This window comes from Phoxinus phoxinus (assembly GCF_949152265.1).
Source record: "Phoxinus phoxinus genome assembly, chromosome: 12".
Classification (NCBI taxonomy): Eukaryota; Metazoa; Chordata; class Actinopteri; order Cypriniformes; family Leuciscidae; genus Phoxinus; species Phoxinus phoxinus.
The window spans coordinates 18138086-18154144 of NC_136887.1; the positions used below are offsets into that span (position 1 = coordinate 18138086).

The 16059-nt window shown below is 37.9% G+C and overlaps 1 protein-coding gene across 1 annotated transcript in view; it reads right to left on the reverse strand.

Annotated features, from left to right (window-relative positions):
• The window catches only part of fat1b (FAT atypical cadherin 1b), a 36704-nt gene that overhangs the window by 14986 nt on the left and 5659 nt on the right, over nucleotides 1–16059 (reverse strand). The window contains exons 3-14 of the mRNA XM_079630570.1: nucleotides 15091–15405; nucleotides 14061–14122; nucleotides 13338–13652; nucleotides 12825–13035; nucleotides 11720–11782; nucleotides 11383–11528; nucleotides 9952–10227; nucleotides 9613–9823; nucleotides 5067–9125; nucleotides 2590–2786; nucleotides 2276–2429; nucleotides 1077–1310 (exon numbers count right to left, since the gene is read on the reverse strand). Coding sequence (XP_079486696.1) covers nucleotides 1077–1310; nucleotides 2276–2429; nucleotides 2590–2786; nucleotides 5067–9125; nucleotides 9613–9823; nucleotides 9952–10227; nucleotides 11383–11528; nucleotides 11720–11782; nucleotides 12825–13035; nucleotides 13338–13652; nucleotides 14061–14122; nucleotides 15091–15405 — 6243 coding nt within the window. The remainder of the gene's footprint in view (nucleotides 1–1076; nucleotides 1311–2275; nucleotides 2430–2589; nucleotides 2787–5066; nucleotides 9126–9612; nucleotides 9824–9951; nucleotides 10228–11382; nucleotides 11529–11719; nucleotides 11783–12824; nucleotides 13036–13337; nucleotides 13653–14060; nucleotides 14123–15090; nucleotides 15406–16059) is intronic.

Sequence of the window (16059 nt, forward strand, 5' to 3'; positions counted from 1 at the left end):
TGATTTGGGGTCTTTGCAATTAAAATTACCCCCTACTTAATAACAAAAACGAAGTCTAAAATAAAGACATATTGCTGAGAAGAGTAAACATTTAAAATTCTAAATTGAGTAGAAGTGGGCAGAAAAATGTCATTATATCATTAAGTCATGAGTGGGTTGAAATGATAACATTCTGAGGAGAGCGGCTGGGCTTGCAATGAATCCCAAGTGATGCAAAAATGAGTGTGTCCCTCTAATCTAATCCCTTCATGACATAGTGAGGCAGGGTGGCAGAAATATGATCTAATTACTTCTTGTTGGGTTAATTTGCAGTTTATATACAAAACATACTTGTTCATATGCTCATTAGTGCAATGAGAGCAGGCCTTGTTGTTGGTGTCGCCCGGTCGTCCAGCCTAATTGCCTCTGACTAATTAACGCCTATGAAAATCCTATGATGACAGCTGAATGAATTGAAATTAATCACTTCACAATCTCCTCTCCAATCAGCAAATACTCGCAAACACATCTTGATGATGTTAATTCATGAAAGAAACACTAATTACAAGACATTATACCTGGCAGTTGTTTACTTTAGTTAGAGGCCACAATAATGTTTGCAAGACAGACGGGCCTCCAAGTGGCCAGAAGCTTCGAAGAGTAATGATGCGGAAGAGAACGGAGTGATGATCGAAATGTTAAACAAACAACAGGCAATGTGCATGAGATGTCAAAAAAGAAAAAGTGATCTGAATTTACAAGGCAGAAAAGTTCAGATTATCATTACAAAATTAGAGTGTGGACTACTGCGAGAAAGTAATTGTTACCTTCGCAGGGAGCTAAGACAATTAAGCAAGAGGAGTGAAGATTATAATAATTTGTTCCAACGTCAGGGAACGCTACATGCTGAGTGAAGACGAGAGTGATGAAATGCCACACAGAGTGAAAGATGGCACAGACTAATAACTACTGATGTTCAATCAGTTTACACTGCTGGAACTGACTGTACATCTACTACAATCTTTTGCAAGGGAATTTACAAAAACAAGGTTACCAAATAATAGAAACGGTTGCTTATGTTGAAAAGTTGTTCATACCAATATCTGCATCGAAGGCTTCTAGTCGTGCCACGTACGTCCCAGGTTGTGTATTCTGATGAATGCTCACATGATGTGGGTCCGATGTGAATTTGGGGGCATTGTCATTAACGTCATCAACAGTGATGACCACAGAAGCTTGGCAGAAGCGATTGCCTCCATCCACTGCACGCACAGTTAGGTTGTACACATCTGTCATCTCTCTGTCCAGGGTTACCAGCGTTGTTACTACACCTAGAAGAAAAATACAAAAATGTAAACTACCGTTTAAAAGTTTGGGGTCAGTACTTTTTTAAAAGAAATTAAAAAAACTTTACTTTTATTCAGCAAGGATACAGCAAGGACAATAAAGACATTTATAATGTTACAAAAGATATACTTCAAATAAATGAAGACTTCAGATGTAAAAACCTCTAAGTACATTTTTATCAGGCTCCTATGTTACGGTGCAGTAATTTCACTTTAATGGCAATGAAAAGTTTATTAGTCAGTTGAAATGATTATTTTCAAAAATGTCACTTATAAGAGTCAAATTAATAACATGCTCATTGAAAAGAAAAATGTCAGACGAACTTATGCACCAATGCAGCAAATCAGCATATTAGAATGATTTCTGAAGGATCATGTTACTATGAAGACTGCAATAATGATGCTGAAAAGTCATCTTTGCCATCACATGAATAAATTACACTTTAAAGCCTATTAAAATAAAATGTTATATTAATAAAATGAAATGCATATTTGGATCAAATAAATTAAGCCTTAGTGCACAATCACATAAGGAGAATTATTTCAAAAACATAAAAAAATCTTACTGAGCCCAAACTTTTAAACAGTAGTGTTTATGATACACTAATATATACTACTGTACATGTCAGCAAGAGAAGGATGGGCTGCATGGGCATGCCAATGTTTCCTTCTGCTTACCTCTTAGAGAGTTTTTTCCTTGTTACTGCCATGCTTGGCTTGTTCACTTAAAGTTTTGAGGGATTATTTTATGTAAAGCGGCTTTGGAACAATGTATTGCAGAAATCGCTATTCACATTGAACACTGAACGCTTTATAAAGTCAATAACGATCAGGCCTGATAATCACAAGGTTGTGGGCTTGAATCTGGAAGGGATTGATTAATGAGCTACTGCCATTATGTCCTTGAATAAGATACTTAACCCCTTGCTTTAGATCAAATTTAATTTTACCTGTTTTGGTGTCAACTATGAATGATTCAGCTCCGCTGCCACTCAACTGGTACGTTATTTCTGCATTTGACTGGATATCTGGATCAGTGGCTGAGACTTGAAGAATTTGTCTTCCAACAAGTGCATCTTCAGGAACAGTTTGCGCATACACATCCTGAGAACAAAAGTGGATTTCAATTTAAAGTGACTGAAGAAATGGGTCTAAAAAAAATTAAAAAAAATAAAGAATCTGTGAAAAAAGTGCATATTCATTAAAAGTTCTCTGCACAGTCCAGAATAAAGAGCTCAGGGGCTAATGAATATACACATCATGCCTTTTCACAAACAGGACTGTTGTCATTTGCATCAAGGACAGTGATCTCTACGGTAGCCTTTGTCACAAAGGTTCCATCGGTGGCTGTGATGTTTAAAAGATAGAAATCTCTCTCCTCCCTGTCCAGGGTTTTGCTGACAGCGACCACCCAAACACCATCTGTGTGCTTCACATCAAACAGGCCCTGCGGGTCTCCACCTGAATACATTAAGCAAGAAAAAATTAACTTTGGTCTAATCAGAAATATTTAATAAGGAGATTAGCAGTCAAATCATCATGCATTTAGCATCATTCTAAACATCTTGGGGATTTTCATTGTATTTCTAGCTGCATACAAGATACTAATCAGGCGATGTAATGAAACTGAGGACAATAACAAGATGCTCTGAATATCTCTAATCAGCATCGGTATAATACAGAACACTCATATACATATCATAGATTATTCATAACATTCAGCAATTGAGCTGGTGGCATTAGTTCTGTAATTTCTTTCCAAAGGTTAATAAACACCTCACAGAATTGTCATGTTGAAATGCCAATACCAGTTTCTGGTATAAAGCTATCGAATGGCTTTAGACTAAGGGTTTTCAAACTGGTTCCAGGGGCTGCAAGGGAATTTTAGGGGGCCAAGAAGGAAAACGTAAAAGAAAATATTTTACACCATGAATTTTTTGAATTGTAAAAGTTTAGGTGTTAACCTAACCATTTTTTTAACATTACTTTGGAATGATATGTATTGTGAAAAACACTACAAATAAATTTGAATAAAATAAACAGAACTGAAAATGTTACGCTATGTTACAACAATAATAGACATTTGCCTTTATAATATGATGCATAATACGGTAAAACTTGTCCCTAAAAAAGACGCCTGTCCCTTTTACACGCCTGGTGTGGCTACAGGTGTGGATAAATAAAGGCCGGTCTCAAATTTTTGTTCCGAGTGCAATTAGACTATTAAATAAGTCTTAAAGGTATTTATTAAGGTTTTTATATTTTTATTTTTTGTAATTTGTAATATGTGTTGTTATTATTTACTATCATGATGTATTGTAGCCTATGTGTCCGTTTGTTGTCTGCTTATCTGTGCTGCAACCAAATTGCCCTAAAGGGATCTTAATAAAAGCTTGCCTGGACTTGAAATAGAGGCCTGGTCTGTTGTTTAGTTTCGGGTTGTATTTAATCTTCTAAAACCCGTCAAATCGTCTGTTTAAGCCAGTTCTATGGTGCAGATTGCGCACGCAAGAGAGCTCTGCGCATCTGGGTGGGAGCTTTTGGCGCATACAAGGCAGGCAGAGTTAGTGGAGCCGGAGAGGGAGAAGTGGAGGAGAGCGACGAACTTGTAGTTGAAGATCGCGGTGATGATGATTAGTGATTAATAGGATCATTTTGTATCACATGATTGCAGTTGTTTTACACGGTAGTCTTCATTCTTTCTTGTTGATGTGTTTCGGGCAACAAGTTCATTGGCTCTATGGATATTACTGGTAACTTGTATTGTTCAGCCATGGCTGTCACATCGCTTCGTTTTTTGATGCTGCCAATAATCTAAAGGGTTATAGTTTTATATTAAATTTACATTGATTTGTCTCAAATCGTCGTTATGTAGGCCTATATAACTTCACCCTGTGCTGCAATATACATTTAGTTTTACATTAATTTACAGAAATCCGCTCTTTGAATGATAATTGCTGATGTTATCGGATTTTCAGGTGATATTCTCAATTAATTCAGTTAACGGACGCTCTGAGTTAAAATGAATTCAGACTGCAGACTAAGCAATGATTGTATTTAATTGTACAATACAATCATAACATAGTACAGACATGATCTTAATTCCATAATGTCCTTAAACAAAACAATATTGCTGGCCATAAACTGACAAAGTGCGCATCTGGTGTGCGATACTTTGAGTTGTCATAGACTTCTCGTTCGGTGTGCGACCCCCTTTAGATACGGTAATAAAGTAGGCTAATTCTTACATTGACTGATTTGTTAAACACATTCAAATTATAAATAAAACGTAATGTCAGTGGTAACCTCCTACTGTCATGCTTTTCGTCTATCAGCCTATTCTATTTGGATCATTACCTCTAGGCTTACACTCAATGAACAACATCTCAACAATTAAAGGCCTGTCTCATATAGACGCCTGTCTCAAAAACAAGCCGGTGCAGTTTGGCGATTTGGGAAAATAAAAGCCCGGCTATTATTTGAAGTTTTATGATGTAACTCACACAGTATCGATCTTAAATAAAATATATATCGTAACATTTAAGCAAGTGTTGTTTTAGAGCACTTATCACTTATTAGCTTAAATATAATGTACAATTTGATTTCATTATAGAAAAGAGCAGTCTGGACATTCTTCTTACAGGAACAAAAAAAAAAGTACAGGGCATGAGAGTAAGTAATTAATGAAATTAATGGTGATTCTAATCTTACTAGTTTAACTTGGTAGCATGGACAGTGTACCTGTAATAAAACAGCTGAACCTCCTGTTGACTTCCTCACTGTCAGAATCAGCACAGTTGAGAACGGTGATAACTGTGCCTGGTGTAGATTCATCTTCTCTCACAGTACCTTTAAAAACTGCTTCAGCAAATAATGGAGGGTTGTCGTTTGAGTCCACAACTGTCACTTCTACAACAGTAGTGCCTGTCATACGAAGCCCTTGTGCTCTGTCTGTGGCCACCACGGTGATTCGATATCGGTCTGCCTTTTCTCTGTCTATCTCAGTGAGGGTGGTTATCCAGCCCGTCACACTGTTCACAGCAAACATCTCCAGAACATCAGGGTGCTCCTGGATTTCATGCAGAGTATAAGTGACCTGACAATTCAGCCAAGAATCAAGATCAGTGGCCTTGACCTGCACTACAGAAGTTCCTTCTGGTAGGTTTTCAAGTATATATGACTGGTAGGGGAAGGACTCAAATTGTGGGCTGTTGTCATTGACATCTTTGAGATGGATACTCACATCTATAGTTGAGATCATTTCCATGCCATTTTCAACGTCTCTGACCTGCACTGTAAGATCATAACATTTGATAGTTTCATAGTCTAGTCTTTTTGTGAGTGCAAGCTTTCCAGTACTGCTGTCAATAGCAAAGACATCATCTTTGTTACTCTCTGGGGTGTTCCCTCCAACAAGGCTGTAGATCACAGACCGTTCGTTCTGGGCTTGGAAGATATCCATCTCAGTTCCGACAGCCAGGTCTTCTGAAATCTCCAACCACAGTGACGGCTCTGCAAACTTTGGGATTGATGTTTCAGGGGGAACTATTCTAATTGAAACAGGAATAATAGATTGCATTGGTGGGTTTCCAGAATCTTTAGCCTTCACAAAGAAGGAATACAGGCCAGTTTCCAGTCCAATTAGACTTTCCTTTGTGACAATCGCTCCACTAAGTGGATGAATTTCAAAGTGCCCTAAATCAGAGTCAGCAGTGTAAATTATATCAGCATTACTTCCCTCATCTTCATCGACTGCAGATGTTTTGATCACAGTTGTACCACTGGGAGCATCTCCTGGCACAGTAACTTTATATTCTGAGAGCCTGAATTTGGGTAAATTGTCATTCACGTCAGAGAGAATTACAATAACAGTACAAAAGCCTAATCGCCCACCGCCATCTTTAGCCATTAAACTGATGCTAATCGCTTTCTCTTCTGGGTTTTCTCTGTCAAAACCCTCTACTGTGTGAATCCAGCCATCATCCTTGATGGTAAATTTATCCCTGGCGATATCATTTACAATGAGGAATGTCAATTGACCATATATCCCTGGGTCATCGTCAATGGCTTCAACTTGTCCAACCAACGTACCAACAGGAGAGTTCTCCGGGAGCTCAATAAGATACTCATCCTGGGTAAATGATGGGCTTTGTCTATTCTCAGCCATCACATAGATGTTTGCCTCAGCAGTACTTCTGAAAACACCATCAGTTACTGACAAAATTAAGCTGTAGAAGTGCTCAAGAGACTGTCGGCTGATGTTGGCAATCACAATTTCTCCACTTGACGCATCAATTGCAAATATATTGTTGTCATTTCCAGACAAAATAGCATACTCCAGCTGTCTGGTTCCACGGCTGTCAGCATCATATGCTTTAACACAGGTCACAAGCTTCCCTGGAGAAGAAATCTCACTTATGGTGGCATTATAAAGCTGCTGTGCAAAAATAGGTGGGTTGTCATTAAGATCAGTTACATATATAATCACTTGGACCTCAGCAGACAGCTGAAATGCTCCACCATCAACAGCTTTTACAATCAGTTCATGCTTCAATTGCGTTTCATGGTCCAATAGTCCTGCAGTCCAAATGACTCCACTTTCAACATCTATTCTGAAGTGATCTGAGGTGGCTCCATCCTTTTCATACAACTGATAAAACAATACTGCATTGCTTCCTGTGTCCGAGTCCATGGCTACAACTTGTAACACAGAGGCTCCAATTACAACAGATTCAGAGATGCTAATATTATACACTGCTGCTTCGAATGTGGGTATGTTGTCATTGACATCTTCCAATATGATATCAACAAAAACATCAGAGTTGGCCCCGGTTAGACAGTCTGTCGCCTGGACACTCAACCGATATGCGGGGTGAGCCTCATAATCCAATGGCTGGATGACTTCAATGAGTCCAGAATTGAAATTAATGTTGAACTGATTGAATGGGTTTCCTTCGCTGATGCTATAGACTGCACAATGTCCTGCAGATTGATTGGCCACGACTTGAAGTATAGAAGTACGAACTTGAACATTCTCAGGGATTACAATCTTGTAAAAAGATCTTTCGAACACTGGTGTGGCTTTGTTTACCACTGAAATAATGACCTCTGCTTTTGAGAACAGCGGTGGGTTGCCTCTGTCTTGCGCAGTTATGTTAATGATGAACTTGCCAACATTTTCAAGCTCTAAAGGTCTCCTAAGAGATATTTCTCCTGACGGGCTTACTTGAAAATATTTATCATGCTTGTTCAAATGGTATGTAACCTCAGCATTTCTGCCAATATCTTTGTCCACGGTGGACACCTTTCCGAAAACCGAACCCACCATTTTGTCAATCTGAACTACGGCGCTAATGGGCTGATCTATAAAGACAGGGGCATTATCATTCACATCCTCAATGTGCACTCGCACAAGCACATGGGCGGTTCCATTCGACCTTGACTCTTTTGTAACCTCCACAAAGATTTCAAACAAATCCTGCTCTTCGCGGTCAAATGGGATGCCTGTGGAGAAAAGCACTCCAGATGTGCGTCCTATTTCAAATTTACTGTTAGGGTTGAGAATAGAATAAAACAAAGGCTCGTTGACTCTGTTTCCAACTACAGAGAGGACTGCCAGAGTCTTCTTCTCCGTTGAGCTTTCTTGCACATAGACGGTGACAATTTCCTGAGTGAACTTCAGATTGTGACCTTTATTATCTTTAACATTGACTTTCACAGTTGCAGTGCCAGTAAAACTTCCATCAAAAACCCGGATTGTCAGTCTGTACCTGCTCCGCAACTGTGTAGCATTTTGCACAAAAATATCACCTGATGTTGGATCAAGCAAGAATTTGTTCCCTATGTTTCCATCTACAAGTTCAAAGTGTAGTTTGGTGTCTGGCAGTGAGTCCTCGTCGGTAGCCTTTACTGTTATCACTTTAACCCCTTTGTAGGTTGGAAGGAGGAGTGTTGTCTCATATGAATCCTGAGTGAATTTTGGAGCACAATCATTGATGTTAATGACATGTATAGTCACGTTGGCAGTGTTTTGAGCAAACAAACGTGGCATCCCAGAGTCATGGACCTGAACTCTGAAGTTAAACACCTTTCTCTGCTCATAATCCAGGTTACTGAGAGTTTGAATAGCTCCAGTCCCAGAAACGATAGAAAAATAGTCATGAGCGAATGGCTCCATAATCTCATAGACAAGCCTTGCGTTTGACTGCTGATCAGCATCTGTTGCACGAACAACAAGTGGAACGTTCTGAGAGGTCAGAGCCAGACTTCGGACAAAAGCCGACTCACTGATGAAGCCAATAAATTCAGGTTGAGTGAAAACAGGATTATTGTCATTTTCATCCTTTAGATGAATGTTTACTGTGACACTGCTCGACATTTCAGCCATGTCCGAACCTTGCACAATCAGTTTATATGACGAAAGGGTTTCAAAGTCCAGTTTTTTCCTTGTGATGATAGCGCCAGAGTTTGGATTGATGTCAAACACACTGTTCACATTTCCCTCTTTGATCTGATAAAAAATGGTTGATTGACTGAAGGCAGAGACTAAAGTTACAAAACTTCCAACAGGGACAGATTCACTGATTTCAGCCAATACTGAATTGAAGGGGAACTTCGGCTTGGTATTATCCGAGATAGTGACTGTGACCTGGACGCTTGTAACCACACTGAGAGGAGGTTCTCCTTTATCAGATGCTTTTATCAACAATTCATATTGGTCTCTGTATTCACGATCAAGTTCCCTTGCAACTGTCACAATGCCTGAAGACTGATCAATGTTGAAGGAATTTCCATGATTTCCTACAGAGAATAGAATAGTGAGAATAGAAATCTTAAAAATAGAACAATTACATCTGATAAAAAAATGCATTATTTGTAGTATTGTTTATATTAGTATATATCAGGGGCGTGCAGACACGTGAAGACATGTCTCTACAGGTAAATGTAGGCTACTTTCAATAAAAGGTCCAACATATTAGAAATACTTTTAGCTGTGTTGCTATGTGTCATGAGACTAAGCAACTGAGTAGTCTAAACGGTCTCTAGAGTGAAGCGAGCGTCTCGCTTATTATAAACCAATTCAACATATCTGCACTGGGCACTTTGTTTTTATGTGATGTGATGCGCCACCCAGCATACCCAGTTAAAGAAGTCACTGCTCGCCACTGGTATGTATTATATATATGGATGTCTAGAAATTAATATTAGTAATAACATTTGGGTCGTTTTCCATTAACAATAAAAAAAATTCCAATGATTTGACAGTGTTAGTAGAGATAAGCTGTACCTGAATCTATGTTGTAGAGGATCTCAGCATTTAGGCCTTTGTCTTTGTCCAGAGCAGTGGCCTGTAATACCGATGAACCAATCGCAGCTGTTTCCAAGACACGGGCGGCGTACTGAGAGCTGGTGAACCATGGTACATTGTCATTACTGTCCTCCACGTTGATGATCACTCTCACAACATTACTCTTCACAGGCACACCTTGATCCCTAACCTGAAAAAAAAAATATATATATATATATATATATATTAACAACAATCAGCTGTTAAATGCAGTGTGGTTTTTATGCAGTTTTTTCTAATACCTAGCGTAGTGGAAAAAATATGTTTATATGGCCTTACCATTACTGTGAGGATATGTCTGTGCATGGTTTCATGGTCCAGTTTTTCAGCAGTGTACAGAAAGCCTGTCCCAGGATCAAGCCTAAACTTCTTCAGGCTAAATAAGCCTGTGCTGCTCAACAGTGTGTATGATAATTTGTTCTTCTCATCTTTATCTGTTGCATTTATTTCCAGTATCTTCATACCAGGCTGGGTTTCCTCTGGAATACTTATCTCATATTGGTTTTGGCCAAACTGGGGGCGATGTTCATTTGTGTCAAGAACTTGAATTATGACCTGTTTAACAAAGCACAATCCACACAGTAAATATTTTGTATATGTATTAGTTAAACATTTGTTATATTGTTGTATTATATTACTTACATTATTTTAAGTATATGATTATTTATATTAACCATAACATAACACAGGAAAAAGTACTCTAAAAAAAGTTATTCCAGTCAAAATCATTGCATATATGTCCAAAATCCACACTTAATCATATTTACGTTACAGTAGATTATTTTTGGATGATGTATGTTTACTCAAGCAACAATAACATAAGGACACTCAGTACGTATTATTTGACCTTAGACACAAATTTATAAAAATATTTTATTCAAACAGACCCTGAAACTGCCCACAAGTAAGAAGCCCATTATAGGATGACAAACTGTACAGAGTGCAATCTCCTGGAGGGCAATGCTCTCTGCAACAGGAGAGATGGACTGAGGGCTGAAACAGAGCTCTCTTCTAAAACATTACTCCCTCTCACATCATTCTTTGCCTTGGGTCTGCTCACACACTGATGGATGAGTCTCGCACTGTGACCTGATAAGGCTGGCTGGCTTGGCTGATACGTGCAGGTATCGCCCAAGGAGAGGTATGTTCACACCATGACAAAAGGACAGTGGCAACTTATACATTAGAAAGACAGCAGTGAGCCTGACTTCAGCTAAGTGCGCCCAATAGTATCCCAGTTTGCAGGTGCCAGGGCACATTCCAGCTACTTGGGTTATCTTTTTTTTTTTTACATGAAATTTTATATTTTCTATTAAGCTTAAACCTGATCTTTCTATAAGGAATGTCATGCAAGAGAAATTACTGAAATTTATACTTAGACACATGATTAAAAAGATTAAAATATCAAGCATTTAGAAAAAAAGCTATGATATGTTTGCTTTGTGACTAATTTAAACCTGGCATTCATTGTGTGACATGTAATCTTGTTCATTTTAAACTCTTTGCAATTTGAGCAGTGGCAAAATGTATAGGTAATACTAAGAAACAAAATAATTATCCTGTCAGAATACTGATCCACGCGTACACAATCTGTCAAAGCAAAGATGTGCATATTTTTTTTCTTATCTCTCCATCCACTGATCCTATACAAATACATATTTTACAAATGCATGGGCAATTTCTTGGTAAGTGCCATTAAAGACAAAACACCTGAGTGCTGATGGATCTTGTTCCATCTGTTGCTTCAACAGTAAGGTTGTAATTTGACTGCCATTCAGCATCTAGCGCTCCAGCGATGATGATTGTGCCACTCGCCTTCTCCACATCAAATTGGTTGCCAGTGTTTCCACCTTTTAGTACCAAAACAGACAGCAGCCACATATCAATGCTGTTCGCAAACAGGTGAAATGTTTGCATAATAAAGAATTTGCATTAGCTATTAAAGTAGCAAACGTTCAAATGAATTCAGAACTTTCTGGTAGATGTGACAGGAAATAATGCAAGAGCTGTGAGAAGACAGGAAATATTTCAATTTATCAGCAGATACCTGTACAGTTCAGGTCACAAGCCATCTGTAGAATGTGAAAAACTTCTTTAACATGTGTGACGCCTTGTGAAGCAAGAGTAGAGAAACAAGAGAGAAAAGCAGATGAGACAAGGCGACGGCAGAGGGGGGAAAACAGTTGAAAGCTGATTGGGGCAAAATCAAGGTTGGGTTATTGAAGATTATCTGAACATTGAACTTTTAAGAGCTGAAGCATCAAGAATGACTAGAGATTAAATAGCAAATACAATTCTGTCACCATTTATTCACCCTCATAGTTCTTCTAACCCTTATGATGTTCTTTCTTCCAAACATAAATATGTAATAATGTTTTTCAATTACAATGAATGGGAACTTGAAGGCTTTTAAACTTCAAAAAGCACCATAAATGTATTATAAAAGTGATACGTGACTTGTGTGATGTCTTCTAAAGCCATTCAAATACTTTTTGTGGGGATTAGACTGAAGTTTAAATGAAACTAAAACTCAAAAATGAATTCTGTCATCATTTACTCACCCCCTGTGTGAGATATTTGTAAGAACGTTGAAAAACAAACAACACTGGAACCTATTGACTATCATATGGACAAAAACAGAGACATTCTTCAAAATATGTGTTACAAATACGAAAGAAAGTCATAAAGCTTTATTAACACATTAGGGTGAGATGACAGAAATTGCATTTTTATGTGAACTACTGTATCACTTAAAAACATTATAGAAGTAACAATGTCCATAAATATATAATTTGTAATCAATTATTGAGTTTAACTCACTGACTTTGTTCAGTGTTTAACAGACCACTGGAGAGTAAGATTATCAGTGAATAACAACTTCAATTTTATGCTGTTCTTCACTTAAAGCTACCGTATGGCTTCAGTAGGATTGAAATGTATCGGATGAGTCTAATGGAAATGGTTTCTTTCATGGAAACATCAACGATGCATCTGTGTCCTCTTTGAAGCTTGGAAACTCCTGTACATAGTAATTGCATGAAATCCAACATACTGTACTTGTATAAATAACTTAGGTACACCGGTCTCTTAGGTACCGAATAGGGGGGTGGAAATATTATTTTAAGGCTGATTGTAGAGCTTTAGATCTTTACCTTTGATCGTAAACCATACAGGAGAGTCAAGTGGCTGAGCGCTGATGACTCCCACCATATGGGCCACTGGATCATTCTCCATCACAGAGAATGAGAGCGGAATCTCCTCAAACGCCAATGGTTGTTTAGCCAGCTTAGGCTTTGGAATCCACTCAATGTGCAACCGACAGATGGACGACTTTGAAGGCTTTCCATTGTCTGATGCTTTAATCTGCAAGACAGCAATGTGAGTGTTTTCTCCTGTTTATTTTTTATTTTTTACATAGACATATCAAGAGCCTGTTTTTTAAGGATGATAACTATACGGGGCATACTGTATTTTTTTGTTAACTGTATGTCAATGGGTGATTTCTGCCACAATATTTACTTAATTTAATGATCAAAGTTAACAAAATTCTCTATCATTTAGAAGCTGCATTCAAAAATATTTTGTCTCCATTCATTCTGAAGCCGCCAATACACCTCTGTTAAGTCTGTCCTCCATTTGGAGTCTAGGAATTGAAATAAACGTACTGTGAGAATATGATACTCCCCCGCTGAAAAAGCCTCTTTGGAGAACACAAACCCAGTTGTGTGCTCAATGAAGAATTTCCTGTGCTCTTCACCCTCCTCAATTGTGTATGAGATATCAGAGGAGGGACTCTCATCTCTGTCATAAGCAATCACTCGATAAATTGGCTCCCATTCGACTGCCTCTGGTCGTTCCACCAGCTTGATTTTAAAGGTCTTTTCCAGAAACTGGGGACTGTTGTCATTTTCATCCAATACGTTGACTATCACACGAACTGTTGTAGACTTGTTTGGACTGCCATCATCCGAAACAGTGATCTGTTTAAGAATAAAACACAGATCTCAGGCCTGAGCGCTTGAGAAGCTACTGCCAAAACAAACATGAGAGAGGCATAAAATGTATTCAATTAGAGGTAAACTTCAATATCTCCTCAACATGAACAGTTCACCCAGAAATTTAAATTATTTTCACACCATCATGTTGTTTTAAACCCGTATGGTGTCATTTTTTTCATTGAAATACAAAATTAGAATGTCTCAAAAGAGTATTTTCATTCATGAAGCAGACATAGTGCATGGATTACTTTTATGTCCTTTTTGGAGCTGTGCATACAGTTTATGATCACTATGTTCTATTGTTGTATGAAGAAAAACAGCATGGAAATTCTTATTTGACTTCTGTGGAAGTAAATACAATGCAATCAGTTACAGGGTTCAGCAGCTTACTTCAAGAAGATGCTCTGCTTGCTTTTCTCTGTCCAGTTTCCGTGATGTGGTTGTCACCAACCCTGTACAAGAAATGAAAAATGGTCCATTTCAAGTGTTTTTCTTCGTCTGACTGAGAAAACGTTCTATTAGTAATAAAAGATTTAAGCTGTTCTCCAGACAAAAAAAAAAAGGAGGGAAACATTCAGGCTTGACAGGTAAAACTACCCTACATTTTGTATTCTCCTCAGAGAGTGTTTCCTTTATGTTGCATTCCTTCATGTATTTTTTTTATTTTTTTGCTAAAGAGAAAAAAACGAGTCATAGTTTAGAGCGCTGTGTTCTCTGTTCCTGGAAACGCTAACTGAACGCTCACAATTCTTCTCCAAAAAAACATTGAGTTCTCAATGTACCAACTAAGTTCAGTTTGTTCAATTGACTTTGGCAGCGAAATCCTTTGAAAAACTTTTTTTCTTGCACTGTTGAGACCTTAAGCTGAGCTGACTTAGTGTGGCAAGTAATTTGGTGGAGGAGAAATCAATTGGCGCGTCAAATTAATTAGCTGCATTCATTACTTGTGCTGCTCGGTGAATGTAATTAACCAGCTGGTGTGAATATCAATGATGTTTAAAAACTTCAGGAAATATTTCATAGCAAAACGTATTTTATGTTCAGAAAATGTTATTTACATGTATATTTGTAAACATTAACATGTTAATGGTCATACATTTTTCTCACTCACAGGTATGAACAACACTCAAATTGTGCAGTTTATTCATGTCTATTGGTGTATATATTCAAATACAGGGTAAAATGTTTTAATTTGTGTTCACTAAATGTTCGAGGTGCTCCTTGTTGCATATGAAACATGAAGGGCATTGCTATAATAACGCAGTCCCATTTTCGTCATCATCATCATCATCATAATAAAGCTAACACTGAAATAAATGTTAAAAATATGTAAAATGTATTTAAAATTCCTTATTTACATGTTTAAAACACAAATCCACATACTGGGATTTAGCAGTTTTGATCAGAGCTATAGATTTACCTGTCTGGGAGTTGATGGCAAAAAATCCCTGTGGATTTCCACTGGTTATTTTATATGAGAGATTATCACTTGATTCAGAGTCCAGGTCAAATGCTTGGATCTGGATGACAGAGACGTCTTTGGGAGAGTTCTCAGATACAGACGGATAGTACACAGGCTCTGTTGTCAGTGGAGCATTATCATTGACATCTTGAACCTCGATGTAAACCTCCACAAATGAGGAAAGTGGCACAATTCCTTGGTCTGTAGCATAGACTGTAAGCCAGTAATGATTAGTAGTCTCACGATCAAGGGTCTCTTGTGTCCTTACAATGCCTGTGACAAAGAAAAGAAGAAGGAACATGTTGCACTACATGAAGCACTTTAACCATTTAGACTGAGACAGCACCAACGGTGCTGCTATAAAATCGTGTCACATGGTACTGGGAGTTTTGCATTGCAAACTCTAAAGTCTAGATAAGGATGAAGTCACCATACATAACCATACAAAGTAGGAACGTCTTACACATTGCTAATAATATTCTTTTAAATGAAAAATGTAATCAACATACAGTAGAAGCAAAGAATGAATCTATTATCTATCAGGGAACTGAGAATTCATAACACGGACATTTGCATAAAAGATAAAAATGTATACAGGGCAGACATTGTACATAAAATATTGAGTGAATAAGAGGGTAAGGGAAGATGAGGCAGCTCTTTTTGTTTGTCTGTCTCTTGGCAGTGTCTGCTTTCACGCTGTGGGCTTTTTTCTAAAGGTAGTGGTGTGACTTCTCATAACTCAGTAAAACTTGATAAGCTCTTTCCTCAGGGTGAAAGTGCCCAGCACATCGCTCTTTGTTTCTCCCTCTTATTCTCTATCTCTTTCATTTGGTCTCTCTTACGTCTTTAGATAGCACTATGGTACAAATAACAAAATTAAATCATTGTTGTTTGTTAAAAATGCATAGAGTGGACCCGAAGAGTATT